Source organism: Juglans regia, chromosome 7 (assembly GCF_001411555.2).
Source record: "Juglans regia cultivar Chandler chromosome 7, Walnut 2.0, whole genome shotgun sequence".
NCBI classification, from domain to species: domain Eukaryota; kingdom Viridiplantae; phylum Streptophyta; class Magnoliopsida; order Fagales; family Juglandaceae; genus Juglans; species Juglans regia.
This window is the reverse complement of record NC_049907.1, coordinates 6,835,971-6,852,694: the sequence shown is the minus strand read 5'-3', so window position 1 is coordinate 6,852,694 and position 16,724 is coordinate 6,835,971. Positions and strand designations below refer to the sequence as shown.

The following is a 16,724-nucleotide window of genomic DNA, read 5'->3' as shown; positions in this document are numbered from 1 at the left end:
ATATTTTTAGATATTTTATTCTCAAACACAAAATACTTTTAATTGTAAATTTTAACTTTTTTATCTAATCATTTTCTAATTACAAATTTTCCAAAATATTTCAAATAAAACATAATAAATACTACTTTTTAAAATTTCAAAACAAAAATTAATTTTAACTTTAAAATATTTTTATTCAATTTCCTCATCTAATATTTTAATCAAATATTTTAAACAATTGTATTTTGAAGGAACAAACTTATATAAGGCCGAGTAGCAACGGCCAATCAATATATTGAAAGGAAAACACTACTCTGCCCTCACAATTGTACAGTCTTAATTGACCGTTAGTCAAAATTTTTTTTTTTAACTTAATAATTAAAGAAGTAATTTTAAGTATATTAATATATTTTTTTCATTTTTTCAAAATATGAAAAAAAAATAATCAAAAAGTCTGAACGGTACGTCCAGCGGTAAACAATGGGACGGCATAGTAGTATTGCCCTATATTGAAAATAGCGATGTGCTTATTCAACTAGTACTTGTTTTTCGACAATTGAGAACCACAGAAAATACCACTTTTATTGGGGTTTCCAACAATATTTCCTTGTTTTTCTAAGATGTCTATGAAAATATTTCACATTATTATAGCAAGATATTAAAATTCTATTGATGTATCACATCGCTGTAAATGTAATTATCATCTCCAATCACACTCGATGTTGTGGTACATTTCATAGATGCCATTTAAATGGTAGATAAAATGAGTCACTTGAAATATGTCGTATCGAGGATGACAAGGATTTAGATAGAAAATAACATTTGACAAGCAAGACATGATCGATTATCAATTTTAAAATCTTTGATGAACGGTCTAGATGTTAGAAGCATCCATCCATACATTTGACAAGCAAAAGAATAAACTATATATGTTTAACCGACATAACCACCAAGACACCAAAACATAGCAAAAAACAGTTGGGTTTTAATGAAGATTGAAAAGGTCAGAGCCAGCAAACAACCTGGTTTCACTCCCAATTCATACAGATTCTTCCTAATTACAGCATTAATTTTCCATCTTTAATTACTTCGTAATAGTGGGATCTCCAATCATTTGTCCACCATTTACAGCTATTTATCATATCCATCCATCATAAATTGATATAAATAAGTGTGGTTTAGGCAAATCCAAGACTTTGTTCAATCCCATTTGTCTGAGGTAGAGTTTCCAAGCTTTGTTCATGCTTCCTCTTCCTGAGCTTCTCTTTGATCCTCAGACAATCTGAACCAAAGAAAAACATAATATCTCGGATTCAACTTCAAGAGCAGCAGCCTAGGTTTCAGATCTTGCTGAGGAAAAAAAAAAAGGGAAAGACAATGGCATTCACAGGAACTTTAGATAAATGCAAGGTTTGTGACAAGACTGTCTATGTGGTTGACATGATGTCTCTTGAAGGATTACCTTACCATAAATCCTGCTTCAAATGCAGCCACTGCAAAGGATTTCTATCGGTACGTATAATCTTTCTTATTATCCATTATAAGAAAATTGTTTATTGTGATTAGTTATTTCTTACGAAAATGATTATTTCTTTTAAAATGAATCTGTTTTCATCGCAAATAGTCATTTTTTTTGTAAATAATCCGTCACAAATATTATTTTTCTTGTAGTGACCCTAATTTCATCCTGAAAATTTGGATTGTTCCAATTTATATCCTTATGAGAAGCATTTAATTTTTGTTGTTTTTTTCTTTTTTTGTAAAGCAGTTAATATATATTTTGATTAGCTATAATTAATTATTTACAGATGAGTAGCTACTCTTCCATGGATGGAGTCCTGTACTGCAAGCCTCATTTCGAGCAACTTTTCAAGGAATCTGGCAATTTCAGCAAGAATTTTCAAACAGGTAAGATCTTGCTTTCATGCCTTTTTTTGATTGTTTACAAATTCTTTTATATGGGTTTTATTTTATTTTATTTTTCTCTCGGATTCTAACAATATATTGAATTTTGCTGAAAAATCGGTGCAGCAAAATCTTCTGAGAAGCAAGGCGAGCTGGTAATATTTATTATTTATTATTATTGAGTAATATTAGATACAGTTGTATGGTGCAAGCTACGTGCACTTCCTTTTAAAAAAAATAGAATCTATTATTAAAAAATTAATTTTTTTATGTAGATCTCAAACTTACCTATATTTTTCAAATAAGATGCACGAGACATACATATTTTAAGATTGCAGATATCATTTATTATTATTATTATTATTATTATTATTATAATAAATTGGGACATCCAAATCCAGGCCACTTCAAATTTATCAATTTTTGTTTTTTTTATTTTTTGTAATTAAAAATAAAATAATAAAATTTTATATCTTTGACAGACTAGGGCTCCAAGCAAGCTCTCTTCCATGTTCTGTGGAACCCAAGACAAATGTGCCACTTGCTCCAAAACGGTGTATCCTCTTGAAAAGGTTAGTTGCTATAAGGTTATGTTGGTTTTTTTACATGGTTTGGATGGAGTTCGAAGTCATCAACCTAGCTATATATGGTTTTAAATGTTTCATGTTTTTAATTTTATCCACCACATTCTTTTACATTTTTTTGGGTCTAAATTTTTAAAATTCACGAATAAATCACATCATAATGTGAAAATAAGGAAATATCGATTGCAATAAACATTATTAGAAATTTTAAAAATATAAAGTTAAAATTGAAAATAAATGTAATTAAACCTTTATATTCTTTATATTCAATGTTGAAATGGTTATTGCATGTTTCCTTAAGCAAAATGAACCTTGTTTTCCTTTGTTTTTTTTTTTTTACCTTATAGGTGACATTAGAAGGAGAATGTTACCACAAGACATGCTTTAGGTGTGCTCGTGGTGGGTGCAATCTTACACATTCTTCATATGCTGCCCTTGATGGAGTTCTCTACTGCAAGCACCATTTCGCTCAGCTCTTCATGGAGAAAGGAAACTACCACCATGTCCTGGAGTCTGCTACTCACAAGAAGAATGATCAGACACCTCCTGAAGCAGCAGACTCTGACCCAAAGCTGGAGCTTGAACCAGAGGACAACACACAAGAGCAATCCTAGAGAAGACACTTCAAGGACAACACACAAAAGCAATTTTTCTTTCTTTCGCTTTCTTTTGTTGGGTGCATAGCCTCTCACATTGTTGAAATTCATATCAAACTTGTTCACAAATTCTTTTGAAGTTATTGATCTTGTTTTTAAAGTAACAAGCACGTAGGGGCAATGTATTTATTATGTACTTTTTTCAATTGATTTTTGTTGGAGAATTATGTAAGGTAAAAACAACCTTGCAGTTGAGAAAAATAAAAGGCAGAGAGCAAGTTAATGGAGGCAAAAAGAATCTGCCATTCTCATTGAGGAGTTTTTTGTACAACGCAATACATACCAAAATGATCATATATACAGAAAGAATGCTTACTGACTAACTAATTGAACCTATGGCCTTGTACCAGCTAATATGGAATAAAAGTAAATAACAAATAAAGCAAATAAATAATAAACGACTAGTAGCTTTGGCCCATATATGTTAACACCCTTGCAAGATGGAGAATATAGATTTAATATTCCCATCTTAGATAAGTGTGATTGCAGAAGATAGAATGGTAGAGCTTTGGTAAATGTATCGGCCAACTATGTTTGATAAGAGACATGAGCTGTTGTGATGATTCCTTCTTGAATTTTGTCTCGGATCGAGTGGCAATCAAATTCAATGTGTTTTGTTCTCTCATGAAAGACTGGATTTGCAGCAATATATAGAGCTGCCTAATTATTACAAAAGAGAAGTGTAGGTTGGGGATGAGATATGCCAAGGTCTATAAGGAGGTATCGAAGTCAAGTAAGATCTGAAAAAGTTGCAGCCATTGATCTATATTCAGCTTCTGCTGAAGATCTGGAAATAATAGTTTATTTATTTATTTTTATTTCGAAGAGATAATAGAGTGGCCCAAGAAGACACAATAGCTTGTAATAGATCGACGAGAGCCTGGGCAAGAAGCCCAATCTGAGTCACAATATGCCTTGAGTTGAAGTTGCGATGAAGAAGCGAGGATAATGCCTTGAGTAGGGGTTGTTTTGATGTATCTCAAGATTTTATGTGCTGCTGCTAGATGTGATGAAGTGGGATGATCCATAAATTGACTTAACAACTGAACAACAAAGCAAATTATCTGGTTGAGTTATTGTGAGATACAATAACCTACCAATCAACCTTCTAAAAATGCTAGGATCAAGAAGAGGTGTTCCTTCAGCTTTGCTAATTTTGAAATGTTGATCCATTAGAATTTTGAGTTTGCAACTTTGCTAATATCTCAGGTTTGCAGCCAAGCATACCTGAGTCTGCCAAAATGTCTAAGACATATTTCTTTTGACAAATATGAATGCCTTTAGAGGATCTAGCAATCTCTAGGCCTAAAAAATAGCGTAGACAGCCGAGGTCCTTAATCTTGAACCTTGTATTGAGAAAGGTTCTTAAAGAGGCAATATATTGATTAGAATTGCTAGCCACCAAGAAATCATCAACATAAACTAATAAGGCAGTGTAGGAGTCCCCTTCTTGTTCAGTGAACAAACTATAATCTGACTTGGATTGTAAAAATCCAAATGCAAGAAGAGCTGAAGTCAGTTTGGAGTTCTATTGTCTTAAGGCTTGCTTAAGACAATAAATACTTTTAAGCAACTTACAAACTTGTTGGGGTTGACCCTTGTTATACCTTGGTGGTTTCTTCATGTAAATCTCTTCATTTAAATCACCATTAAGGAATGCATTATTTACATCAAATTGATGTAAATACTATCCTTTGACAGCAGCATCACTAAGTAAACATCTTACAATCACAAGTTTTGCAACTGGTGAAAAGGTCTTGGTATAATCTATACCTTCTTGTTGTGTGTAGCCTTTAGCTACGAGTCTAACTTTAAGTCTTTCTATAATACCATCAAACTTAAATTTAATTCGATAGGCATACTTACAATCAATTGCTTCCTTCCCTTCAGGTAAGTCAGTGATGGTCCAAGTGTGGTTGTTTTCCAATGCTTTAATCTCAGCCTCCATAACTTTGCACCAATCAGGGTCCTTCATTGCTTGCTTGTAGGAACTAGGCTCGGTTTGAAGGGAAATGGAAGAAGAAAATCCTTGAAAGGATGGGTTAGATTTATGATAAGATAAGCAACCAGTGAGAGAAAAAGGGCTTACCATTGGAGATAGAAGCTGCTGTAGGAGTTGATTGGTTAGGTGGTTCAAGCAAGGCCTGTTTGCAGTGAAAGTCCTTGAGATATTCTGGGGCAGTCCTAATTCTAGTGGACCTTCTAAGTGAAGGAGTTGTAGGTGCAGGAATGATATGTGTTTCTGAAGTAAAAGAATGAGAATGTGCTTAGGGAAATTGTGAGGAATAGCTGTTGTTAGGGGAGGAAATGGAGTTGGCAGGATTGGAAGGAGATAAGGAAATGATAGGAACAGAGGGACTTGATTGAGAAATAGAATGAGGAGGTGAAGGAATAGAAAAAATGGGTAATGGTGAAGCTGTGGAAGCAGGAGAAGAAGATGTTTGAAAAGGGAAAATAAATTCATGAAAATTGACATCTCTTGAAATGAAAATGGTGCTGCTTTTAAGGTCTAAAAGTTTGTATTCCTTGGTTCCAAAAGGGTAACCAAGGATGACACACTCATGACCTTTAGGGTCAAATTTATTTCTACCCGTGGAAAGTGTGGCTGTAAAACATAGAGGGCCAAAGACTCTCATATGAGCGTATGAAGGTTTTTGATTAAATAGAAGCTCATAAGGGGTTTTGTTGTTCAAAAGGGGCGTGGGAAGTCTATTTATGATGTATGTGGCTGTGAGAACCGATTCATTCCAAAATTTTAAAGGTAAATTGGCTTGGAAAAGAAGTGCACGAGCCACATTTAACAAGTGTTGGTGCTTTTTCTCAACAATGTCATTTTGTTGAGGAGTTGACACACAACTCTTATGGTGGATAATCCGTTTTTTATTAAAGAAATCTTGCATGTGAAGTTTAGCACTATTGTCACTTTTTAAGATTTGAATTTTCACTTCAAATTGGGTTTCAATGAGGTTATAAAAAGCTTCAATGGTTTCAAATTTGTTTGCTAGTAAGTAAAGTCATGTGGTTCTTGAAAAATCATCTACAATGGTCAAGAAGTACTTTGAACCATCATGTGCAATTGTGGAGTAAGGACCCCATAAAGCACAATGAATTAATTCATAGATTCTAAAAGAAGAATGAGAACTAATAGGAAAATGTAAACGATGGAACTTTGCTAAATGACAAATTCTACAAACTGATCTATTAATAGATGAGCTGTGTTTTTTGTACAATGGGATTAGATATTAAAAGTAATCTAGAAAAAGATAAATGACCTAGGCGACAGTGTCATAGGTCAGAAGTAGAAACAATGTTTGTAATTGAAGCAAAACAAATAAAAGCTGTGTGGTGTTTGTGTGAATATGCTGGGAGTGAATCTGTCAGATCTGAGGGAAGAACTTATTTGCAAATGAAATGGTACAAGCCATGCTTGAGCTCACCCTTCCCAATCTTAGTCCATGAAAGCAAGTCCTGAATAAAACAATGAGTGGAAAAGAAAAGCAAACAACAATTGAGAGAAGATGTTAGTTTGTTTGTTGAAATCAAATTGAAGGAAAATGATGGAACACATAGGACTTCTTGTAAGATGATGGATTTTGTTAATTGGATGGTTCCTATATTTGTAACAGCTGCTGAACTTCCATTGGGAAGTTTGACAAGGTATGAAACAATGAAGGTGATCGAAGTAAAAAATGTGGTGCTGCAGACCATATGGTTTGTAGCACCTGTGTCGATGATCCAGTTTGTAGAAAAAGGATGTATTGAGCTTTGTGTGTGTGTAGACAAGCAAGTGGATATACCAGACATCTGGGAAGAAGTGGCTGTGTGAAGGGTGGGTTGAGGTGGGATCTTCGAGTGAGTTGTTGAGGCTGCAATAGGAGAATCCTGAGGTTGAAGAAAGGCAAGGAGCTGTTGATATTGTTGCTTGGTCAAACCAAACTTGTCATCGCAAACATCTTTAGAGTTAGTAGCAATAGAAAGAGTAGTTTGATTTGCAAGAAAACCAGATTGCTGCTTAGCATGAAATTTATGTCCAGGAGGATATCCATTCAATTTGAAGCACTTCTCCACCGTGTGCCCAGTCAAATGACAATGTGAACAAATGGGTGGTTCGGCATTCCCAATTTTGAAGCAGGTCTCCAAAGAATGACCTGAGATTTTGCAATGGCTGTAATAAAGACGATCTTTCTTGGATGAATTGTCTGGTTTGGTAGAAAATTTGGGAGGAAAGTAAGGTTTCTTAATAGCTAGTGCCATGGTTTCAGATGAGGGAACATTGGAAGTCATATGGTGATGTCTTTCTTGCTCTTGAATAAGAGAAAAAACTTTTGAAACATGGGGAATAGGGTCCATTAGCATGATCTAGTCTCTGATGGGTGAATGAGAATCATGGAGACCCATTAGAAATTGAAGAACACGATCTCTCTGGTATTGGTCAAGTAAGGTCTTCATTGTGCCATAATTGCAAACAAGTATGGGGTCATACACAGAGAGTTCATCCCATATTCCTTTTAATTTTCCATAATAAATGCTTATCGAATCGTGTTCTTGAAGAAGGGCAGCCAATGCCTTTTTGAGTTGGTAAATTCGTGGACCATTCTGTTGAGAGAACCTTTATCGCAGGGCTATCACCATGGTCTAGACAAAATGGATCTGTTGGATCACTAAGATTCAGGTAACATGGTAAGGTGTTTGAATGAGGGTTTGAGAGAGTTTCAGAGGAATTGGTAGTCTGTTCTGCGATTAAAATGCACTCTCGAAGGCTCTTGATACCATGTAAGGTAAAAGCAACCTTGCAGTTGAGCAAAATAAAAAGCAGAGAGCAAGTTAATGGAGGCAAAAAGAATTTGCTATTCTCATTGAGGAGTTTTTTGTACAACACAATACAGACCAAAATGATCATATATACATAAAGAATGCTAACTTACTAACTAACTGAACATATGGCCTTGTGCCAGCCAATATGAAATAAAAGTATATAACAAATGAAACAAATAAATAATAACAACTAGTAGTTTTGGTCCGTATCTGTTAACAAATTATATATGTTAAAACTCACAAAAATGGGTTCTATTTTTAATTGAGTTGAGATACCATAATTCAGCAGTTTCAGTATATTTAGAGGCCTAACCCATTTCTACTTCTTTCTGCTCAAATGTTTACGATTAATAGTTGAACAAACATAACCAAATGTACACACCATTTTTTCACATTTTTGCCGTGTATGTAATTATGTTCAAATTCCTTCCCTAATCTAAGAGGGGCCACTGTTGCCACTCAAATTCACAACCAAATCAACCCCCTAACTAGATATATTTGTAGCCATTCCTTTCTCAATCTCTCAATCAATAGTAGTTATGGGTAGACAGATGGAAAAAACTACCAACCAGAGACCACAAAAGCAACTATAGCGATAGAAAGAATGGAATTGTGTCTTTTACGTTTGGATAGTGAAAGTGTTTGAGAATGTTTATGAATAGTAATAAAAAAATAATAATAGAATATTTAATAATAGTAAAAAGTAATGAATAATAGTAAAAAGTAAGTGAAAAGTAATAATAAATAAGAAATAGTAGTGAGAGTGTTTGAGAGTACTCTCAGTACCCAAGTCCAAGTAAATTTCAGGTTTTTTATTAGTTAAAACTCCTGCATCAGACTAGTCAAAGGGAAAGTATTAGAATTTTGAGCTACAGTAATTTAGGGCCTTTGGTTATATTTGGAGAGTTACTATAAAAGGACCAAATCAATATTTTATGATTTTTCCATTCAACTACCTCTCTCTTTTAATATTAAATTTTAATATTAATACAAATTATTAAATATTAAATACAAGTATATTTACAAAATATTAAATTTTAATATTAATACAAGTGTATTTTCAAAATATTAATTTTTCAAAATATTATTAAAATATATAATATTATATTACTATTTTAACTTTATGATGATTAGTCTAATGTGAATTAACCTCTAAAAAAATTTAACTATAGCCAAAACTTCAAATTCTAATCACAATAATTTGGATTTGGCATTGCCAATGCTATTCATCTTCACCAACTCTCTAGAGTGCACATATTTAGTATTATGTTGGGCTAAATATTCTTTCCATTCTATTTATAATAGCGTTAGACCATTTCCAATCGAGATATACGATATTTGGTACCTAACACCAATGATTACATCTTATCATGAGTAGTTAGTTATCTTTATTTATTACTTATAATTTATATGTGTCACATCATACCTATTTATAAAAAAATATTTTAATTATAAAAAAATTTAATAAAAATAAATTTATAAATTAATATAACTTAATATGATATATTAAATTATAAAATTATTTTTATAATAAAATAAAATTAAAATATCATATAAAATCATGTCAAATTATAAATTTATTTTTATATAATTTTAAACGTAACATCTCGTCTATTTATAATTCCGTACGTTCTCATATTTAGCCCAATATGTTACATCAATTTTTTAAAATTGATAGAAACTTTATATGGACTTTAAAAGTACAACAAGAATCATGGTGGTAATACTCATATACAACAAGTACTTACTTCCAAGTATCACACTTTACCATATTTCTTTAAATGAATACTTTATGAGCAAGCATTTCTTTTAATCATCATTCATTTATTAGAAAAAATTACATTCATGATCAGATACATTTTGAGATGTTTCCATATTAAACATGACATCATAAACTAAAATAATATATTTGGAGCTCCATAAGTACACTATTTTCTTTTTTGACTGGTCTAGTCTTCACTATTGTTGATATTCTCTACAGACAAACGTCTAAAAGGTAACACTCTCTGCATAAAGGTCAGACAAACTTCATAGAGACTAACTATTTTTTTTTAATTTTAATTTATAATAAGGAAACCAAAAAGGAAAGCAGTAAAATAGATGTGAAAAATGAATGATTACAATTTGAATCAATTTCGAAATCTAATACGGCATGTGAAGGTAACAACACACTTATCTCTTTTCAGTCATAAAGATCAAATTTGAAAGGTTTGGCGTGGCGAGTTTTGTGATCTGACTTGTGTGTCAAGAAGAACTGCCGGAAGGGGTGGTGCGTGAAAACCACGCACAATGATTTTTATAGAATCACTACTTTTCTCTAAACGATTTTCGACCTGCGAATCTGCATGGGCCGTGCATGTTTTTTGGGAGTTGTCGGAAAGCTGTAGATCTGTCTTTTTCGACCTTGAAGAAAGCAGAATAAAACTAAATAAAAGAAATATTGATAGACAATGTAGGTGAATAGAGAAAAGATGGAAGGAGAGGGAGGAGGAAGTCTTTGGCGAAAATTAGATATGGAGCCTTTGATTTTGTATGAGAGATAGAGAAGCAAACAATTCGTTATGAATGGACTACGCTTAACCATATTGTCCAAATATATTAAAATGAGAAATGATATTTACAGTCTTAAACTGTACAAGTCTTGTACATTTTCTTTAAAAAAAGTGAATAAATTCAAAGCTTACATAAATTTTTTTTTTTTAACAGCAGACCTTATATATTTAAAAAAAAAAAGTGCGTGAAACTTATATATCCTTATACGTGTACTTTTTGAAACTGTATATAACATTATTTTATTAAAATAGGTCCATTACTTTTACAAACCTTCTAAATAAATATTCTCAATCCAAATTTTTTTTATGACCCTCGCTACATTCATAAAAAGGTCATCTTAAAAATTTGTTAACGATTGTATTACATAAAAAAACATGCATATGGTATAAATTAGAGGAAAATGATATTATGTCGTCTAAGTTTGTCTCATCAATTTGATCGTTCATGTATTTTATTTTATTTTAATTTATTTTACTTAATAGTTAAATAAATGACTATTAATATATTAATTTTTTTAAAAAACAATATTTAAAGATGTTCAAAAAATATTTAAAAAAAAATAAAAAAAGATAGAATTTACAATAGAAGGCACATCAAGTCCATAAACTTGGATGACATAATAGCGCTGCCTAAGATAAAAAAATATATATATATATAATAATTAATGACAGTTAAGTTTTTTAATTTTAATAATTTAAGGGTGCGTTTGGAATATAAACTACTCTCAACTCATCTCAATTCATTTTTTTTGATAAGTAATAACTTTATTAATAACAATGTAATAGGCATAGCCCGAGTACACATGAAGTACACACAAGAAACACCTAATACATTCTAGGACTTAGAAAAACGAAGACAAAAACGCGTTTACACCCCCTCCCTTCAGTACAATAGCAGAGAACCAGCTAATTAGAGTGCTTATAAAAAACTTCCAAAATGCATCTCTATTGCGTTCCCGATCATTAAAGCACCGCTCATTTCTCTCCCACCAAATACACCACATAATACACAAAGGCAACATTTTCCAAGCAACTGCCACTTGGGGACAAGTATGCATTTGAAAGTTAGTCCAGCATGTTAGGAAATCGACCACTGCTTCTGGCATAACCCAACACAGCCCAACCTTTCCAAACACACCATCCCATAGCACTTTAGCCATTTCACAATGAAGTAGTAGGTGGTTCGCTGATTCCGCTTCTTTCTTGCACATAAAGCACCAATCCACAACAATCATTCCACGCTTCCTCAGGTTGTCAATAGTCTGAATATTCCCTATTGCTGCTGTCCATACAAAAAAAGCCACCCTTGACGGAACATGAGCCTTCCAAATCCTCTTCCAAGGAAAGCCAATATGGTGCTGATTAAGTATCACTTTATAATAAGACCGAACTGTAAACTTCTTAGAGGCTGTTAGATTCCAACAAAGTTGGTCCCTGCCCTGTCTTCTTAACACCACTGAATACAACTGTTTAAAAAAATTAGTAACCTCCTCTACTTCCCAATCCTGGACAGATCTGGAGAAGCCTACATCCCAAAGCACCACTCCATTGGAAGATACCATCACGTCGGAAACTGAAGCTTGCTTATTAGTTGCCAACCTGAAAACAACCGGAAATGCTCGATATAATTCAATATCCCCACACCAAACATCAGACCAAAATCTGATTTTTGAGCCATCACCAACCGAGAAGTAAACTTGTTTTAGGAAGTGACCCCAACCTTTCCTAATAAACTTCCATAGACTCACTCCATACGAATCCCTACTCTCCTTGGTACACCATCCTCCCCAATCACTACCATACTTGCAATCAATCACCCTCCTCCACAATGCTTCCTCTTCCCCATGATATCTCCATAGCCACTTCCCCAACAACGCCTTATTAAAACTACATAGACTATGAATACCCAGACCTCCATCAGCAATCGGACAACAGATTTTTTTCCAACTTACTAAGGGAATTTTGATCTCTTCTCCCAAGCCTCCCCAAAGGAAATCTCTAAATAATTTTTCAATACGATTGGCCACACCAACTGGTAAAGGGAATAAAGATAGGAAGTAAGTAGGAATGTTAGAGAGGGTACTCTTTATAAGAGTAATCCTACCCCCTTTAGATAAGTAAGTCCTTTTCCAAGCTGCCAACTTCCTCTCTATCTTCTCGATCACTCCATCCCAAATATGTTTGGCCTTAAAAGATGCCCCTAACGGTAGTCCCAAATATTTTATGGGCAGAAAAGTAACTTTACACCCTAGAAATTCAGCCAAGTGATGAATATTATGAACCTCTCCCACCGGTACCAATTCCGATTTACTTAAGTTCACTTTTAGTCCCGAGATGGCTTGAAAACATAGCAGGACAGCTCTCAAAATTTGAATTTGTTCCCCAACAGCCTCACAAAAAATGAGGGTATCATCAGCGAAAAGCAAGTGTGATATAGTAGAGGGGCCACTAGGATTGGTTCCCACTGAAAATTCCGAGATAAATCCTGCTCCTACCACTGCCTCCACCATTCGACTCAAGGCTTCCATAACAATGTCAAACAAGAAGGAAGATAAGGGATCCCCCTGCCTCAAACCTCTAGAACTCGGAAAATACCCACAAGGCTGCCCATTAACAAGAATAGAAAAGCGAACTGTTGAAATGCAGTGACTTATCCAGCCACACCACTTATCACCAAAACCGCATCTTCTAAGCATATACAAAAGAAAATTCCAATTTACATGATCATATGCTTTTTCCATGTCCAACTTACAAAGGACCCCCGGAGCCCCTTCTCGCATGCGGCTATCTACACATTCATTTGCAATCAACACCGAATCTATAATTTGTCGTCCTTTAACAAAAGCGTTTTGAGATTTGGAAATGATCTTCCCCATCACTTTGCTCATTCTATTTGCTAACACCTTTGAAATAATCTTATAGACACTACTTACCAAGCTAATAGGGCGAAACTCCTTCAACTCCGAAGCACCCACTCTTTTTGGAATTAATGCAATAAAAGTGGCATTCAAACTCTTCTCAAACTTCTGAAACTCATAGAATTCATGAAAAACTTTCATCACATCCTCCCGCACAAAATCCCAACAATCCTGAAAAAATGCCATAGAAAAACCATCCGGCCTGGGAGCTTTGTCTCTCCGCATTCCACACACCACCCGATGCACCTCAATCTCTTCGAACGGCCTTTCTAGCCGGCTTTTCGAAGAAGCATCCACCACTGCAAAGTTCAATCCATCTATCTTAGGTCTCCAATCTTCCGTCTCCCTAAGGAGGGAACTAAAATACTGCACAGCATGCTCTTGGATCTCAGCCGGTGATGTAAGGAGATTATTTTCAGCTCTTAGCATTTCGATAGCGTTGTTACGTCTATGAGAATTAGCCATTTTGTGGAAGAAGCTAGTACACTTATCCCCCTCTTTGAGCCAAAGAATTCTCGATTTTTGCCTCCATGATATTTCTTCCCTCAAAAGAACCCTCTCAAGTTCTATTTTTACTTCATTCAAGCTAGCCAAACTCTCCTCTCTATCCCCATCAGCTTCCAAGGATTGGAGCTCATCCCAAAGGACTTTTTTCTGCTGCTCAACATTCCCGAAAACCTCCTTGTTCCAAGTCTTCAAATCAGCTTTTAAAGCTTTAAGTTTACAAGCCAAAACAAAGCTAGGGGTCCCCTCAAACTGGTACAACAGCCACCAATTTTTTACCATATCGACGAAGCCCTCCACTTCTAGCCACATATTCTCGAATTTAAAGTGCCGTTTGCCCTCATGAATACCCCCACACTCAAGAATAATGGGGAAGTGATCCGATCCTATCCTTGGGAACCGTTTTTGGCACAACTTCGGATAATGAGCTTCCCACGACGATGAAACTAAAAATCTGTCTAATCTTGAACTGCCTCTAGAGTTGGACCACGTATGTTCACCCCCCACTAACGGCAAATCCAACAATTCCAAGTCGAAAATCAACTGTGAGAAAGCCTCCATTGCTGCAGTTATTGAAGAAAGACCCGCCCTTTCACTTGGGAATCGAACAATATTGAAATCCCCACAAATGCACCAAGGAAGATCCCACATAGAATATAACCCTGATACTTCATCCCATATCAGGTTCCTATCCCGATCCCTATTGGGACCATAGACACTTGCTAATGCCCACGACCACCCATCTTCCACGTTCCTTAAAACACATGCTACCAAGTAATTTCCAATACACTCTTCAACCATCTTGACAAATCTACTATCCCACATGACTAGGACTCCACCAGAAGCACCTGAAGAGGGTAGAAAAGACCAGCCTACAAATGAACCTCTCCACAAGCTACTAATAACATTTCTGTCCACATTTACTAATTTTGTTTCTTGAAGACAAACAACATCAATCTTCCAACTATGAATAATAGACTTGATACGAAGGTGTTTATTGACATTATTGATCCCCCTTACATTCCACGACATAATTTTAGGCTTCATTAACAGATATGGCATCCCTCCCCTTAAATCGGTTCCTCCCTGAGGTACCCTCCTTATTGTCGTAATTAATGGAACAATGTAATCTTCTCAACTCCCGATTCGTTTTCATAGATGACTGCTCTACCGTGGACCGACCAGCTTCAATAGCAACTAAAAGTGCCCTCAGTTGATCTTCATACCCCTCATAAAAGAGACCCACACAGCTTTGAATTTTCTCCACTTGTTTAAAGACCCAATCTGAAGTTTCCTCCGACACAATCTGAAGAGGAGTCATTTGTAATGGAGATGAACTATCCATCTCCTCCTCAGCTCTTTCAGACCTTCCAGCTCATTTTGAAGCTCAGAAGCCTCGCCATTTTCCTCAATCTCCCTCGTATGGGTGACCATAGACGTCAAAACCTCACACTGTCCCTCAACATCCTCAAAAATTTCCCCTGCCTCCCTTTCTAGACCATGGTGGACCACCTGAAGCTCCTCCGAAGCTTCCATTGTGCCTATCGGCATAATCTGTGCCAATAGTGGAAGCGTTTGTGCTGATATTGGCTCCGATACGTAGTCTCGGGCTTGAGCCGAAACTGTCTTGCCTTTGTTCCCGAGAGAGACAACTTTACTCCTCACGATTGACTTCGGGATCTCCTTCACTACTACCGTCGACTGAGTCTGTGCAGGAGCCAAGTCATTTGATTCTGATCTTGAGGCAGAACTGCCTGGTTTTGCCCCTCCATGCTTAACGGACTATGCTACAGGCGGTATTACTTCCAACGAAGCTTCGAGAGCCTGCGTCGTCACCGTCTGAGGCATCGCCGACGTCAGAGGCACTGACCCACCCACCTCTGAGTCCGCCCCGAACAGTGGCTTCTTCCTCCACACCAAAGCTTTCGGTTGGTTGGGCATGGATCCGGAAATAAGTTTGGGCTGAGCCTTGTCTGCATCTTCAGACTCCAGCCCACTCCCCAGGCCCAAATTCGAGCCCATAACACATTTACCCAAAACGCACCGTATCATCCCATTGACTCTAACAGCCATCTCTTCCAAAGCTACATGCATATCCCGCAAATCCTTCAAAATATCCTTATGCCCATACTCGCCTCTGCCATCACCTTCCCGCCTCTGTGCACCTACCCCAACAGGAGCTTCCTTTACTCTTTTCAAGCCTGCCGAAGCAGAGTTTCCCCCCTCTCGAGGTGTCTGTAGAACCTCCAAATAAGACCGAGCTACTGTCGACTTTGAAGATGGAAGACTTCTCCCCTGAACACCTTTGTTACTCACATCCTTCATGACTGCTGCAAGCCTCCTCCACCCCATTCCTTCCCTTTCCCCAGGGATAAAGATGAATCTCCGACGCCCCTCTCCACTATACTCCACTATGGCCAAGAAACAACCACAGGAATTGAAGCTCTTCTGTGCGATGTATCCCTTGTTACCATTTCTGTAAGCAGAATAATACTCCTTCCTTCCATGCTGAGAACACTCCTCCAAAGCCCTTAAGACCCAGCATGCTGTATCCCAGCCCAACCTCAATGTTTGCGATCCTTTCCAACCCCTCTCCGTGATAAGCACTTCACGCCCCTCCATCCTTATCTCAAACACCTTCGACTCGATTGCAATCCTTCTCATGATTAAGTTAGGCTCTTACAAGTTCTTACTCATCCAGACTTCCGACCCAAAGATGAACCAGAAGCACGGACAGAAGATCTTATCACCCAACTTAACTACATGCTAATTACCACAAAGAACTACCACCAATGAAGGCCCTGGACTAGT

The 16,724-nt window shown here is 36.0% G+C and overlaps 1 protein-coding gene across 1 annotated transcript; it reads left to right on the top strand.

The window, feature by feature from the left end:
- The first annotated feature begins 927 nt into the window (after positions 1-927).
- Positions 928-3,375, top strand: LOC109009378 (LIM domain-containing protein PLIM2b-like). Its single transcript, XM_035692678.1, has 5 exons — positions 928-1,491; positions 1,788-1,887; positions 2,011-2,039; positions 2,367-2,456; positions 2,816-3,375. The coding sequence occupies exons 1-5, from the start codon at positions 1,357-1,359 to the stop codon at positions 3,080-3,082; spliced, it is 621 nt and encodes a 206-aa protein (XP_035548571.1). The 5' UTR covers positions 928-1,356; the 3' UTR covers positions 3,083-3,375.
- The last annotated feature ends 13,349 nt before the right edge of the window (positions 3,376-16,724 follow it).